The sequence below is a fragment of the Vollenhovia emeryi genome, unplaced genomic scaffold (genome assembly GCF_000949405.1).
Source record: "Vollenhovia emeryi isolate VEMERY1.0 unplaced genomic scaffold, V.emery_V1.0 DF939166.1, whole genome shotgun sequence".
Classification (NCBI taxonomy): Eukaryota; Metazoa; Arthropoda; class Insecta; order Hymenoptera; family Formicidae; genus Vollenhovia; species Vollenhovia emeryi.
In genome coordinates this window covers 883040-896762 of record NW_011967200.1, presented here as the reverse complement: position 1 = coordinate 896762, position 13723 = coordinate 883040, and the positions used below count along the sequence as shown (strand labels likewise).

At 39.0% G+C, this 13723-nt stretch overlaps 2 protein-coding genes across 4 annotated transcripts; one reads left to right on the top strand and one right to left on the bottom strand.

Annotated features, from left to right (window-relative positions):
• Nucleotides 1–1018: 1018 nt before the first annotated feature.
• LOC105564361 (cilia- and flagella-associated protein 43-like) lies at nt 1019–8837 on the bottom strand. Of its 2 annotated transcripts, XM_012016673.1 has the most exons (17): nt 8621–8837; nt 8380–8551; nt 7995–8254; nt 7492–7822; nt 7043–7379; nt 6594–6865; nt 6203–6463; nt 5633–5904; nt 5341–5554; nt 4931–5277; nt 4448–4748; nt 3927–4270; nt 3645–3826; nt 2945–3540; nt 2212–2628; nt 1967–2068; nt 1019–1894 (listed from the first exon to the last, which is right to left on the bottom strand). In XM_012016673.1, the coding sequence occupies exons 1-17, from the start codon at nt 8644–8646 to the stop codon at nt 1568–1570; spliced, it is 4761 nt and encodes a 1586-aa protein (XP_011872063.1). In that variant the 5' UTR covers nt 8647–8837; the 3' UTR covers nt 1019–1567. The 2 variants fall into 2 exon arrangements, with proteins under 2 accessions (XP_011872063.1, XP_011872064.1); XM_012016674.1 differs by lacking the exons at nt 1019–1894; nt 1967–2068 and having other exon boundaries at nt 2567–2686.
• LOC105564362 lies at nt 3729–13020 on the top strand. 2 transcript variants are annotated; one of them, XM_012016676.1, is made up of 4 exons: nt 3729–3797; nt 11076–11901; nt 12306–12605; nt 12767–13020. In XM_012016676.1, exons 2-4 carry the CDS (start codon nt 11112–11114, stop codon nt 12994–12996), a joined length of 1320 nt encoding a protein of 439 aa, XP_011872066.1. In that variant the 5' UTR covers nt 3729–3797; nt 11076–11111; the 3' UTR covers nt 12997–13020. The 2 variants fall into 2 exon arrangements, with proteins under 2 accessions (XP_011872066.1, XP_011872065.1); XM_012016675.1 differs by lacking the exon at nt 3729–3797 and adding an exon at nt 9884–10098.
• Nucleotides 13021–13723: the final 703 nt, after the last annotated feature.

Below are 13723 nucleotides of genomic sequence, written 5' to 3'. Positions count from 1 at the left end.
ACCATACATTTCAAAGTAATTATACTCACAATCAGTACACATTGTACTGGTAAAGTGTATGGTAACATTTTCAAAAACTCTCGTAAAGTTGTTCAAAATGCCATGTTGGCCTACGATCACATGATTTTCGGGGTAAATTTTAAAAGGAAATTCTCCTCATTGACAAGAGAATTTTTCATAAACTTTTGGTGTTAAACTCTATTTTCTTCGATAATACAACTAAGGCAACGCTATATGTTACATAGATAGCGTGTAATTTTCATACCTGCCTGACACAACAGTTTATTGCAGCAGTGTTGTTTTCACAAGAGAACGATAAGTTAGAATAATTGCAACGTAATGTTTATAGTACACATACCTGCCTATCAGCTTTTCAAGAGGATCGGCATAGGGGCAGAGCTGAGGTTTTGTTTCTTGTTGATAGATTTTTATCAGTCGATCGTTATACAACTCACGGAAGCACGAGCGTTGACGTTGAGATATATACGCGTGCCTGATTGATGATCCGCATGTAATACCATGATTCACTACCTGTAGATCTTAACATGTACCGAGGTATCGGAATATCCCTCGTGTCGGACGATGAACCGTTAGAAGAAAAACCGGATTGTCGCAAATAACGGACGGTAATTCATGAAGACTCTTTCACCCTGACAGCTGGAAATCCCAGTGTTATAATATCGTAATATGTAATCGTGGTATTATCGCATGCTATCAGGATTGCTGGTGCAGCAAGACTTCTTTCGAAAAGAATCGGACATGAAAAGTAAAAATAATGTCGACACGAATAAGTTTCATAAAATTTAAATATTGGTAAAAATAATTCATTTGTATATAAAATGCATACGTTTAAAAAATTTATACTTGCGAGGATAGAAATAGAAAATACAATTTCTGTGTGTTGCAGTTAAAAGTGTTGTTAAGAATTTTAATTATTTATGGAGGAAAATTTTAGATGGAACGAGAGAGAGAGAGAGAGAGAGAGAGAGAGAGAGAGAGAGAGAGAGAGAGAGAGAGAGAGAGAGATCTTGATATCGGGAAGATTGTTCTATCGATTATATCGTTTTCAATTAATTATGGCAGTTTAATGCTCCTCTGCGATTTTCAAATAAAGTTTGGTATTTTTAAATTTAGCGTTTACCTTCTTCCACTTTTACTAAGAAATATCGAGACGCAGCAATATGACTTTCCTCATTCGTTTCTTGGAATCAATATTTTTCCTTTATTGCATGCATATATATGACTTTTCGCGAGATCGAGATCGAAATAATAAGTATCGATGACAAACGTAATATGAAACTATCGCCATGTATTACCATACATATTACACGTGAATCTACATAAATCTGCAATTCAGCGGTCCAGCTTATTAAGGACGCACCCGATATACTCAGCACCCGGTATACCCTGTGTTTATGCACTTCCCCACGAATGCATAAATAAAACAATTTTATTATTCAGCAGAAAAAAAGGTAGTTTTCATAAATTATTGTCGAGAAACTGCAGTCGACGTTGCCGCTGACGGTCTCGGCGCTCGCGCGGGATCTTTTTCCTCGACACACGAGTCTTATGCGGTTTTAAACTGCAAGGTCGGATACGTTCGCAACTTCAAGACCTCGAGGTGAGCGTGCAAGATTAGCAGCTGCTCATAATTGTCCTCTGCTTTCATAACGAGCCTGGTACGCCTCGCGATTGCCGCGAGTCTCATCCTTCGAGACTCCTCATCCCTCTTGCGATGCGGGTCATCAAGCAATCTGCGACGACGGTCGTCGACATCTGACGACTTCATCTTGATCTCTTGTGACACCTTGCCGTTCTTCTTCTTCCACTTGGCCATCAGTCGCTTCGCTTCTCTCAGTCGCGTCTGTTCCAGTTCCAACAATTTGTAAAATTTCTGGAAACAGAGACTTTAAATTGTTCAGATCGCCTATGGGCAGTTCGAACGACGATAAATCGACTAACTCACGTTACGAAATACTCGCAAGTTGGCTTGCATCTTTTCGTAATCTCTTTCTAAATTTACGCTGCAGGGATAACTGCTCAAAAATTCCAGCACGTTTCTCGTGATCTAAAATGCGGAAAGAACAATGTACTTTGGCGTAAGTAATTGTGTCGTGACATAGAAAAACATTTGGCACAATAATATAATAATAATAATAATAATAAAAAGATTTTGTAAGGAGAGAACCGCTCTCTTGCCAATCTTTATACCTTGAACTCTCGGATATCTTTTAAATCCCGCTGCAGATCCTCCAATAGCATTTTCGCGCAAGCATGTTGCCATTCGTGTTGCGACACAACCTTCCGCAAGTGCATGGATTTATGCATCGCTGCCAGCTTGCGTTTCCCGGTTTCGACGATACAGTCGTTGACCCGTAAAAGCTCCTCTCGTGTCACGAGAACGGCGTTCGCGTAGTCTGAGGGACAACCTCGCAGTGGCACCTCAATTTGGCCCATTTTCAAGACGAGTTGTACCTCCATTTCCTGCGCTAGCTGCATCAAGGATCTCTCCATGTCATCCAAGCTGACCTTCTTGCACACCACGGCGTTATCAGCCGACTGCATCGCCTTCTGATAAAACGACAGCGTCTCTTCCGCCTCAGCTATTTCCACCGCGCAGCATTTCACCTTCGACATTACGCTCTTTTTGGTAATGCTACAATTTCTCCCCCTTTTTCGCAGTCAGCTTAAAACGTTATTAATGAAAAAGAAAGTGGTGCACTTTTATTTTGTCGCTCAAAACTCGAATGTAAGTGTTAGTCGGCCGGCAATTGAAATTAATATTTCTTAAGTCTCATATTTTCAGATAAATAATCTTTACTTAAATTCTCTAATTACTGTTTTTGTACAGTTCGATAATATAATTGCTATATTTAAAAGTATAATCACATTACGGAATTGTACATTTTAATAAATCGGTTACCTCGTGCGCTTTTCTCCTCACCTTTATTTCCGTCTCGATCTTCGTTCTCCTTAATCTGCACATTGTCTGCCAATAACTGGTATTAATTTGCGACGGTAAATTTCGGGGCTTCGAGTCCAGGGCGTCCATGCCTTTGAGGAAGTCCAGGCATTCGCGCGGTAAGACGTCCGACTTCTCGTTGCCCGCGACGCAACTCGCCACCTCCGTCAAATACGTGACGGACGTGGTGGTCAGCCGACCGGCCCTGGGCCGCTTCTTGTAGTGCCTGAGCAAGTGTTCCACTACCGACTGCTTCAACTCCGCGAATTCGCCGCGGAACTTGGCCTCCTGGCGTTTCTCCGCCTTGCAGAGGCTGTCGTATCGGATTTTCAGCTCCGATACGACCACCTCCAACGAGTTGCACTCCTCGGCGAGCCCGTGTGCCCCTCGCGTCGCCAGTGCCAGCTCGTCGGCGAGACGAGCGATTTCTTGCCTGCCATCGACCATGATCCGATGCCTTCGGATCGCTCGTATTCTTGCCAGTCTCTCCTGAAGAATCGCGCATTCAATTTGCATCTTTCTCAATTCTAGATCTTTTAACTTGTCGTTGAAAGCGGCGTTGTCTCTTTCCAAGGCGTCTGAAACATGCATTTTACGTGTCTCAGCGATTCGCAGATTATTTTAAGACGATTCTATTTTAATGAACGCGACTTTATTTCTCTCTTTAAATGTCGCCACTGACCTTTCGTTTCTATAATATCAGCCTGCAATGTCGCTTTATACTTTTCTCTTTCCCTTTGCAGCGCTTCCACTTTAGACCTGTACAACGTAATAGCTGCGATATCCTCGTCGGTGTACTTTGAAGGATTCTTTGCAATTAGGCAGTCGGGCACAGGTATTTCCTTCTTCACTTCATCTTCCCATCTTGAAACAGACCATTCTTTCACGTATTAAAGTTTTGTTAGAAAACACACCTATCTGTATCAATTTTTATGCAATTATTTTACATGTATGATCGACTCACGTAGGTTCCAATACACCGTCCATCATTTTCTCAAGAGCTACTTTGTAAAAATCACCGGCTTTTGCATGTTTATTTTCATCTTCTCGATCCTCGTCAATTACATTCAATTCCCCTTGCCGTGGCTGTCTTTCAAATATTTCGTGATCTTTTACGGTAACTATGTAGTCAGGTATTTCTTCGACATTCCAGGACGGGGTCTCGATTGGCTCCAAAACGGAGTCTATACCGAACATCATCTTCAATTGAGACGCGCAATATCGAAGTCTGCTGATGCGCTCCTCTGCACATTTTAATACACATTCCTTCGCACGTTTCATTTCCTCAAAGAGATCATTGAAATGCATCTATTCGAGAGAACAAAAGTTTGATTAAAATTTTTTTAAACTGACATACATGTATTGACAAACCGCTGAAAAGTAATTTTAACATTATATAAGTTTCCAAAGTATCACTCGAGTATAATTATACTTGCAATATTGCACAATATAATTATATACTGTCAAATAGATTTATGCCGCCACCTTTAATTTACGCTCTCGATTTTCGATGATAATATCCTTGCGCAGGATAGCTTCGAGATCGCTGTCATGCGGAATCAATAGCTGATGCGTTGAAGCTATACTTTCGTCCTCAATCCATTTATGGGTCGTGACACCCGATACACATAATTTTTCCTCTTCGTCGGCAAGCGTGCACCATTTTTTAGCCATTCGATACGTTTTGCTTCCGACGTTGCTAGCCGTTGAAGATTCCTTGTCGGGAATTACCGTAAATCCCTGTCTTGAATCGTCTTTACCTAGTGATCCGTCATACACCTCGTAACTAGAAAGAATGTTATTTTTAATAATATTTTATACTTGAAAAATTATAACATATAAATTCCCAATTACATTTTATACTATTATAAAGAGGAAACAGAAATTATTTATTACTAGTGTGTCATGTGATTATCAGAATACAATGAATAATTAATATAAAACAAGATGATGGACGAAGATAATTACCTGTACAAAAATTCGTCAGCGTCCGAAGAAAGTTTATCCCATACTTTAAAGTCGTCCATCTTTCGAGTCGATGCGACAAGGGGATGATTTCGAACGATTGCATCGCCACCAATTGTTGTAAGAGCGCATGGTTTAACTTCCAACAGTTCCCAGAATATTTCACGCAGACTCTCCGCCACCTGATCCCGTTGAGCGCAATCCTCTTCGAGGTTTCGATACAATGTGTCTCGTTCAAGTCTAGCCTCCTCTATTCTTCGCTGTCGGTACTCGTGATTCAAATCGAAAGCCGAGATCGGCAAACGGGCGTCCGGTGTTTTGCCTTCATTTATATCGAGCAGCTCGCGTATCTGCAAAACTTATATTATATTTTAATTCTTAATCAGAATCGGATCTAATAAAAGAGACACTACTTGCGTTTTAATCTTCTCAAGATCGGCTACGATACCAGCCCGTCGAGGTAGAGCCTCGTCGCGCTCGGCTTTCAGTTTAGCAGCGATTACACTATCCAGCCAGGTTTCCTTTTCTCGATCGTACCGCTCGTTTGGATCAGTAGTGAAATCCTCGATCGCTAAATGCACACTCGCAGTTTCGATTTCTGCTAAATTTGCTTTTGCCTCCGGTAGGCTGTCCGTACGATTAAATTAATTTAGATTTGTTTCCGTGATTCTTTAAATGATTTGAATTATGCGGAAGATAAAATACCGAATTCGATTGGCGACGAGATCACCATTTCTACCGAGAGAAACGATCGTTTCCCCGAAACGCGAAGTAATCGCGCGTGTTACACCTCCCTGACTGCGATGGTGCGGCATAAAAATAGCGATCACTTTGCCAAGTGCCGTGCTATCTCTGACTATGATCAAGCCATCGTATCCATATGTTATGACTCGAGCATCGGTTACGTACATCCCGATGTTCCTCAACTGATGCATGGAGAACAGTGCGTCCGTGAGGACAATATCCTGAAAATTATTCTGCGAAAAAGATTTGATTAAATTTATTTTTTGAATTCAAACGAAGAAACAGATATTGAGGTGAAGATTACACGATTTTCGAAAACCTTGCACACATGCAGAGTGAAAAATATAATTGTCTAAATTGTGCAATATAGAAATGTTAGTTAATTTTACATGGTTTATTCTTATAAAGTAATGATGTAGGCGGCGTTCCGATATTCACTGCCAGTACTGAAAATCTGTAGTTTACGTCACGTACACTATACATTTTCAGTACTGAGATTAAAAATCGGAACGCAGCAGTAGTTTGACATACCTGTATTTCCATTTGATGCAATTGTTTAGACAAAGCGGGTACACCTAACATGCTCAGTGGCTTACATCCGCTATAGAGCGTCTTGAAAGGTCTTGATAAGTCTATCACGCACACGGCACGCGTGCAGAAATCGATCGAAATCTCGCAAGTGTACACGATCACTTTGTTGCCGCCGATCGAAGCTATAGAAGGATCAGTCGCTGCTAGAACTAAGATCTCAAAACGATCTTCTTTACCTTCGTATATAAAGAAATCAGCGATCTACAAGAAAAACATTAAATTATTCTCAATTCTGTTTTTCTACGAAGATACCTTTTTGTATGATTTATTATGTAACAAATGATGTCTCAGAAAATAAGATTTTATATAATTCTGCAATATATAATCTTACAAATCCAGCAATTTCTATAGAGCCTAGAACATCCACGCGCTGCTGTTTAAGTCGTTTGCCAACAAGAAATATCATGCCAGTTTGAGAATTACCAATTCCCAAAAGTTCACCGTGACATGAGAATTTGATTTTATCCACATAATTTCCATAAAGATGAAAGCAGTTCAAAATTTTAAGCAATGAAGTTTTCGTCACATCGATAAGAATGCAATTGCCAGCAGCGCTGCAGGATGCAAGTATTGGTAAAGTAGGATGTGTATCTCCCTGAAGAACTATAACGATAGAGTGACTGTAATTAATCATATGTAATCAATTCTTACAAAAGATGTAAAAGAATATGTTATTTTATCAAATATATTAGGTCCGCATATTAATTAAAAAGGCGCACAACATGCCTCAAATTAAAAATTAATGTTTGTTTATATTTGCCCCTTTATATTTTATCTTACCTTCACCGTGGTGCTTCAGGGATAATCTCGCGGTCAGTGTACCGGTCGATAATTCGAAAATGCAAAGACGATCTAACCGGTCTACCGCTGCGACGTGATCTGTGCACTGAGATATAGAAAATAGTGCTTTGTATTCAATTTCGTCCGTATAAATAACTTCTATCTGAGGAACGTTGTCGTGTCGCGTACAGATCTCAAAAATTTCTCCGCTCTTGGAGTGAAGCATAATCCCATCTTTGGAACAGTGTTGTCTTCCAACTTGTATAGAATAGAAAGTCGAAACCGACCACATCAATTTCCACGTCACGTTCCAATCCGCTGCCGATTTTTTGTAAAACTGAAACATTGTTAATTGCGATATATTAGAAAGTAGAAGTGAGATTATGGTAATATAATTATTATATATATTGATTTATTTTGATTTATATTAAAGATTCATCAATACGCACCGTAATTTCACTATTGGTATTCACGACTATTACGCCATTTTTATGACTGACGACAATCGGTTTATTTTTTGGACGATCGAGTATTTTCGATTTTATCACCGAGTACAACTTGTTAGCTTCAATCGCCACGAGCCATACATTCCCCAATTCGTCCGAGACAAATAGATTTCCCTCCTGCGTCCAGGATGAAGACACAATTTTGTGTCCCGGAACAGGCGCGTTCACGCGATGTATACTTACAATTTTCGAGCACGTGCGCACTTGATAGACCGAGAGTGTATTATCGTCAGCTCCGAATTGCGCTATCAAATGTGGAGGATTCGGCGAACAGCTGGCAAGATTAAATAGTTTATTACATTTTTTTAATTTTGGAAAAATTAAAGAAACAAACTCTTGTGGCGTTGTTACGTAAAAAAACAACATTTCATTTATCATAGGGTTCGGTATATTACATTACATTAATAATCATGAAAAATTATCATAGAAATGTGCAGAATACTCACAAAATTTCCTGAACAAGGTTGTCTATCTTTGTGTTAAGCATGGCGACGTGTTTGCCGGTTCTCCAGAGCCACACGATTAGTCGAAAATCGGGGAAGCTAGTTAGACTTACGAGATACTCCATGCCAACAAAAGAGCAAGATAAATAGCCATTGATTCTGTCCGGCAGGACGCACCTGGAGATCCTTTGTATTGTCGGATACATGAATATTGATATTTTAGGATTAGGCTTTCTCTCGACTACGGAAAACATGGAAACTGTCTGGCAAAAAAGTATTGCTCTTATTAAAAATAAATAGCGTATGACACTTGTCACTTTTTAGACACTCGGTAATCTACATTTGAGATATTAATGATATTATAAGTAATTACGTGTATTATACGTACCGGATGTCCAGCTAAACACGACGCACCGTCGCCCCTTTCTTTGTTGTCGAACCGCTCGATCCGTCTCTCTCTCGTATTCAGATCCAGGAAGCTCACGTAAATGCCGGAAGCCGTTGCGACTGTTTCCTTCCCAACAAAGGCGAAGTCGTGAAATTTTCCAAACTTCATCCACCTGCGTCACAATGCAAATTATATTAAAAAAATACTCTTTACTCGTCAAGCTTGAGAGGACAAAACGTACCTTGTTTCGGTTGTCGAAAAATTCATTTTGCTGTATTTTCTAATCTGCAGGATATAGGAAAAATTTGTATCGTTTTTTGCATTGTTCCCAAGTTCCCAATTCTACTTTTGCTTGGCAAGTAAATCTTGCACGTATAAGCGTCGTGTTTGGTTGCTGAGAAACCCAGATAGGCTAGTATATTGATCGGGGTTGGCCATAGAGACAATCCCTTCAAACGTGTTCGTAATAATCCAGATCTTTAGCTACATATTTATATAACTAAAATAAACAATATATTCTTTCCGAAACTAAGTTGTTTGTTTTGACAATAGTTACAGAATTACAGAAATTAATTTTCTGTTGGAAAAATTTATATTCAGAAGTTTTCATTTAGCAAGCGGAAAGAACTTTCACATTATTTATCAATTAAAAATACTTAATAGAAATAGTTTTAGACTAGAGAACGGTACGGTATAAAAGAATGTTTTTTTCCTTGTTTTTGCACGTGTTTTGATTGCCAAAGTGTGTAAGAATGTAAGTACCTGATTGTCAAGACTTTCATCGGACACGACATTTACATACCTCTCCGGAAGATAATAGAATCGCCAAAAGAATGCCACTAAAAGTGTGTCACTGGATCAAAGTGTTGTGGGAGGTTCGAAGGATAGTGACACCGTTATAGACTGTATCGTCCAGCACATAATAATGGCCCATGCCTCTTTGACCCCTCCTATTATTATATTTTAAAGCTTTTAACCATTTGTGAGAAATATCAGAAAATAATTTGTAGTGAATACCAAAGAAACGTTTTAGATCATACTTTCATGAATCATATCGGGGATGCTCGTTAAAAACAATTTCAACGATTTCACATTCTCCTCTTTTTCTACAAAACCTCTTGGAGAAAGAAAGATTCATAAAGACAGATCTTTGAATTTATTTTACTGTTAATAATAACGCCAGAACTTTATCGTAGCAGCAAAATATGCATATAAAATCAGCATTAAGAATAGTATTAAGAAAGGCTGAATACAATAGTAAAAACATAAGAGAAATCATTTGTTATATTTATATTGCAATATGAATAACTAGACTATATCTTCTTGAATACGGAGATACTGAAATTTGACATGTCGCACAGTAGACGGTAGCGATCGATGATTGTGTTGGAAGTGTCAAAGGGGCACGGCGGAATAGTAACCCAATAACGTGAATCTCGTGCCCCTTCCGCATGCGAACAGCATATATAGACGAAGCAAACACGATAATTTTTTATTCACAAGCGTTGATCGACGTGAGTGCCAGCAAGAATGTTTCGTGAGCTCGTCATTTGTTAGAACAGTTCTATAGGGGTTTTGTGTTTGATATAAGGGTAGATGACTCGCAAGTGGACTGATTTACGGAGAAGAAGCAGAATCCAGAAATCCTAGGGAGCAAAACTGAGGAGCTAAAAGTTCACGTTGAAAGTGGAACGTTATTTTTAAGTGGAAATAGTCAGCGTATGTACATTTATCATTTGTAATTCTTTGACTTTTTGGCAGATGTCATTAACACATTTTAGTATAAAATAGTTGATACGCGCTTTATGTAATTAATAAATAAATGTAAAAAATAGAATTTTAGGTACACATGATATAATTAAAATTATTTTTATAAAAAGCTTGATATAAAAATTTTTTACTACTTCTAAAAATTAATTAACTTATCTATTTTAGATACCAATCTAGCTTTGCCAGTAATTACTTTTATTGATTGCAATAATATTCTTGTGCAATTATGAACTTAAAATTTGCTATTTTATAAAAATTTGACTTTAAGCTTATTTTATAAATGGAAACGCTAATCAATTTAGATAGCCATACAAATAATAGTACAATTACGCCTAATTATATAACGAAAGTCCGTTATAAAATGCAGCTATTCCATTATTTTTCACGTTTGTATCCATGAATTAAGGTCGTTGTTGACTATGTTAAAAAGGGGCGGAGACCGCTATACGTTTAGTATGCGCGACATTTGCTTGCATTTCGTATTCAAGAGGAATCTTCTGCGTTCATCTAGAAGGCGTTTCGTGTCGCGCTGCTTGTTTGTACTACTTGTGCCCATCTCTTCTTTTTCTAATTAAAATCTATTCGAAGAATTGCGTTTACAATCGCTCTAACATGTCTACCTACCTCCTCACTGTGTTATCTATTTAAATAGAGTCTAGAATATGAAGGGCTGGTAATTACAAAATTCTAATTATGAAATTCTCTCTGTAATATTTTACACCCTATTAAAGTCTAATTTGCGCATAAAAGCAACGAGAATTTTATTATTGCTAAAGTTTTGCTAAAACTATCAAAACGCATTCAGTCGCCGTTGAGATCAGACACGTTTCATTGCTGTTGCTGAGAGCAGCGGCTATAAAAATGCCATTAAAGATTGCATTTTATAAGTCATGGAAGTTTACTTGTGATATGTTTTCTTATTACAGATAATTATATTTCTCCAACGACAACTTATTATCAAAATGTCTCATTACCAAGCACGGGAGCAACGATTCGGTTGGGTTCTACGAATCTTTTTGCTCTGTTTCGCCTTGGTCTCATCCCACGAACCTGTGTCCTCAAATTATCAGAATACACCAGGTGCCTCGACTCTGAAAATAGAGGCGAAAGAATCCGAGGCGTCGATAACTCTGGGGAAGGATCTAGTCCTCGGTCCCCCTTTGTCGACCAAGGCATCGATTGTCGCCGACTCCAACGACGTCGCTTCTACAAAAGTTCCCCACGTGTCTCCCACAATCATCAGTCGAGTGTTTTCCGGAGAGCATGCCGTCTCCCAAAGACCCGTCTCGAAGGATGCGGATCCCCGCAGCTCTTACGTCGACAGCCTCAAGTCTTGGGCCGGTAAGAACCCGAAAACCTCTTGGAAGAGGGACAGCTATCTCCAGGCACTGATGCACTCGCGTAACAGCGACGATCCGCGAGAGGGAATCGTGCAGACGGACCTGAAGACAAAGACAAATAGGAGAGAGTACGCGCTGGGGCCCATTTACAAGCCTGAAATCGAGTACGGTCCGCCTGATTCGACATACGCGTCGAAGAGCCCGCGAATCACCTACGGCGGGCCCAACGCTCCTTCGCCCAGTGATTCCCCTCGACCCTCCAGGCCGTCGGACTACAACGATCGTTACGGCACACCGCAGAATCCTTACGGTCCGCCGCAGAATTCGTACGGACCACCGAATGACGGTGCCTCATTTTATCCTCAGACTTCTTCGTATGGGCCACCCGGAAACTATCTACCGCCCCAACAAGGTGAGGAGGAAAGTCTCATCTGCTATCAAAGTTAAATTATTTGATCTATTTAAATGTGTTCTACTATTACGATAAATTTAGTATTTACAATACAATTGCGTAAAAGATTTCTATTACAGTAAAGGGTCAAAAGTTTAATTCCATTTTTCATGTGTAATTTTTATTACTAATTAACTTTTATTTATTGCGTTAAAATAAGAATGTATTAAATTCTTCTAAAATTTACAAAGGTTTATATTACACTCTTGAAATAATTTATCGGATTTTGTAGCCGTATTATTCGATTAATCCGTCTTTAGTTAATTGACATTTCGTTGGCAAAAAGTTTTCCTCTTAGATTACACTTCATATTTTTAGCGTCATTTTGATCACTTGGCTTATTATCTCACGCTTTATCTTCGCAGGGTATGGCCCTTCCATACATTCTTCCGTTCCAACTCCGGTTTACGGTGCGCCCTACGCGCTTTCGGAAGTGGCTCACGTTTCCCTGTTGCCGAGTATCGACTTAGGACTGCCGCTCGCTCTCAAACTAAACGCATTCACCATCGCGAAAATCATACTGAAGTTGGTGATCTTCAAGATGATCGTGAAATTTATCGCGGTAATCTGCTTGCTGCTCTTCATACCGAAACTCGAGATTATCAAGAAGAAGGTCTCTAATAATGACGACAACGACGACGACGAAGAACGAAATTTCTCATCCCGTAAGTTTTCAGATTGAATCCACGAATTTCCAACTTTAATTCACCTACAACAGTTTTGTGATAGATTCGGTGGGAGGTTTTTTTTAGAAAAACGGAAACGTTGCTGAGGAAGATTATTTTCCTAACTTATACTTTGCTAATTGTGCTCCATATATTTTCAGCCTATGCCAGCTTGGGAACTTTAAACGGCCTCGAAGATATAGTAAAGAGTTCCGTTGAGAAGTACGAGGCGGAAAATAGTGCTCGTTTGAATTCAACGGAGAAATGCACGACACTTGCGTGTCGCATCACCGACGCATTTACATTCCACGAATCTTGGCATAACTACTTAAATTTATTCAAGAGTTACGTAGAGGAAGAGAGGCAGCTCACGAAACGGCGAGGGCAGTGAGAGAAATTTACATTATCATCGAGCTTCATCGTCGCGTCATTTTTCCCTAATGTTGTAATTATTTATTTATATGCTTATTCACATATTTATAAAAATTATTTCATTAACATACGAAACGCTGTATTCATTCTCTCGATTTCGACCGAAAAGATAAGCAAGTGCGGTTTAGGTAAAAAGAGTACGGCTTTTTATATGCAAAAAATTCCGCTAAAAACTGCTGTGAATGCAGAGCGCTGTCAAATCTGTCTCGCAGTCGACGTCAGTCGGAACGACGTGATTACAGAAGATTACAGGAATGATCTTTCCTTTCACAGCACTATGATACCATGATTATCCAGTGCCATTGTGTGCCAAGTAACAAAGTATGCTGGAAAATAAAACATTAGCTTAACAAATTACTTTTGTGGATACACTGACAAATATGTAGTGTTTAATATACTTGTTATTGACTTGAGGCAGCGAATTTTTTCCAAAAAGAATAAATGCACAATAAAATATAATATTATTTAATTGCAAATGTAGCATGAAAAATCGGTCATTTTAATTCGCGTGACGAATATAATATTATCTCAGCTAAACATTTAAATTATCCAGGAATTTATATAAAGCACACAACTCTCTGTTTCAAAGCTTCTAAAATTGTTTAATTATTAGCTACGTTCTAGATTCCTTTAGAGAAGTGTAAAGAGAGTGTTAAATATTGATAATCAGGTGCCACATAAAGTAC

What these genes read in the sequence shown, in the direction of transcription:
- LOC105564361 (XM_012016673.1), bottom strand. Translation starts at nt 8,646, where the DNA reads ATGAATTTTTCGACAACCGAAACAAG. An exon ending in TTGAGAAGATTAAAACGCAA is followed by an intron (nt 5,278 to 5,340) that starts GTAGTGTCTCTT and finishes TAAGTTTTGCAG; the next exon opens with ATACGCGAGCTGCTCGATAT. An exon ending in TGATATTATAGAAACGAAAG is followed by an intron (nt 3,541 to 3,644) that starts GTCAGTGGCGAC and finishes TGCATGTTTCAG; the next exon opens with ACGCCTTGGAAAGAGACAAC.
- LOC105564362 (XM_012016676.1), top strand. Translation starts at nt 11,112, where the DNA reads ATGTCTCATTACCAAGCACGGGAGCAACGATTCGGTTGGGTTCTACGA. An exon ending in CTATCTACCGCCCCAACAAG is followed by an intron (nt 11,902 to 12,305) that starts GTGAGGAGGAAA and finishes TTATCTTCGCAG; the next exon opens with GGTATGGCCCTTCCATACAT. An exon ending in AGAACGAAATTTCTCATCCC is followed by an intron (nt 12,606 to 12,766) that starts GTAAGTTTTCAG and finishes ATATATTTTCAG; the next exon opens with CCTATGCCAGCTTGGGAACT.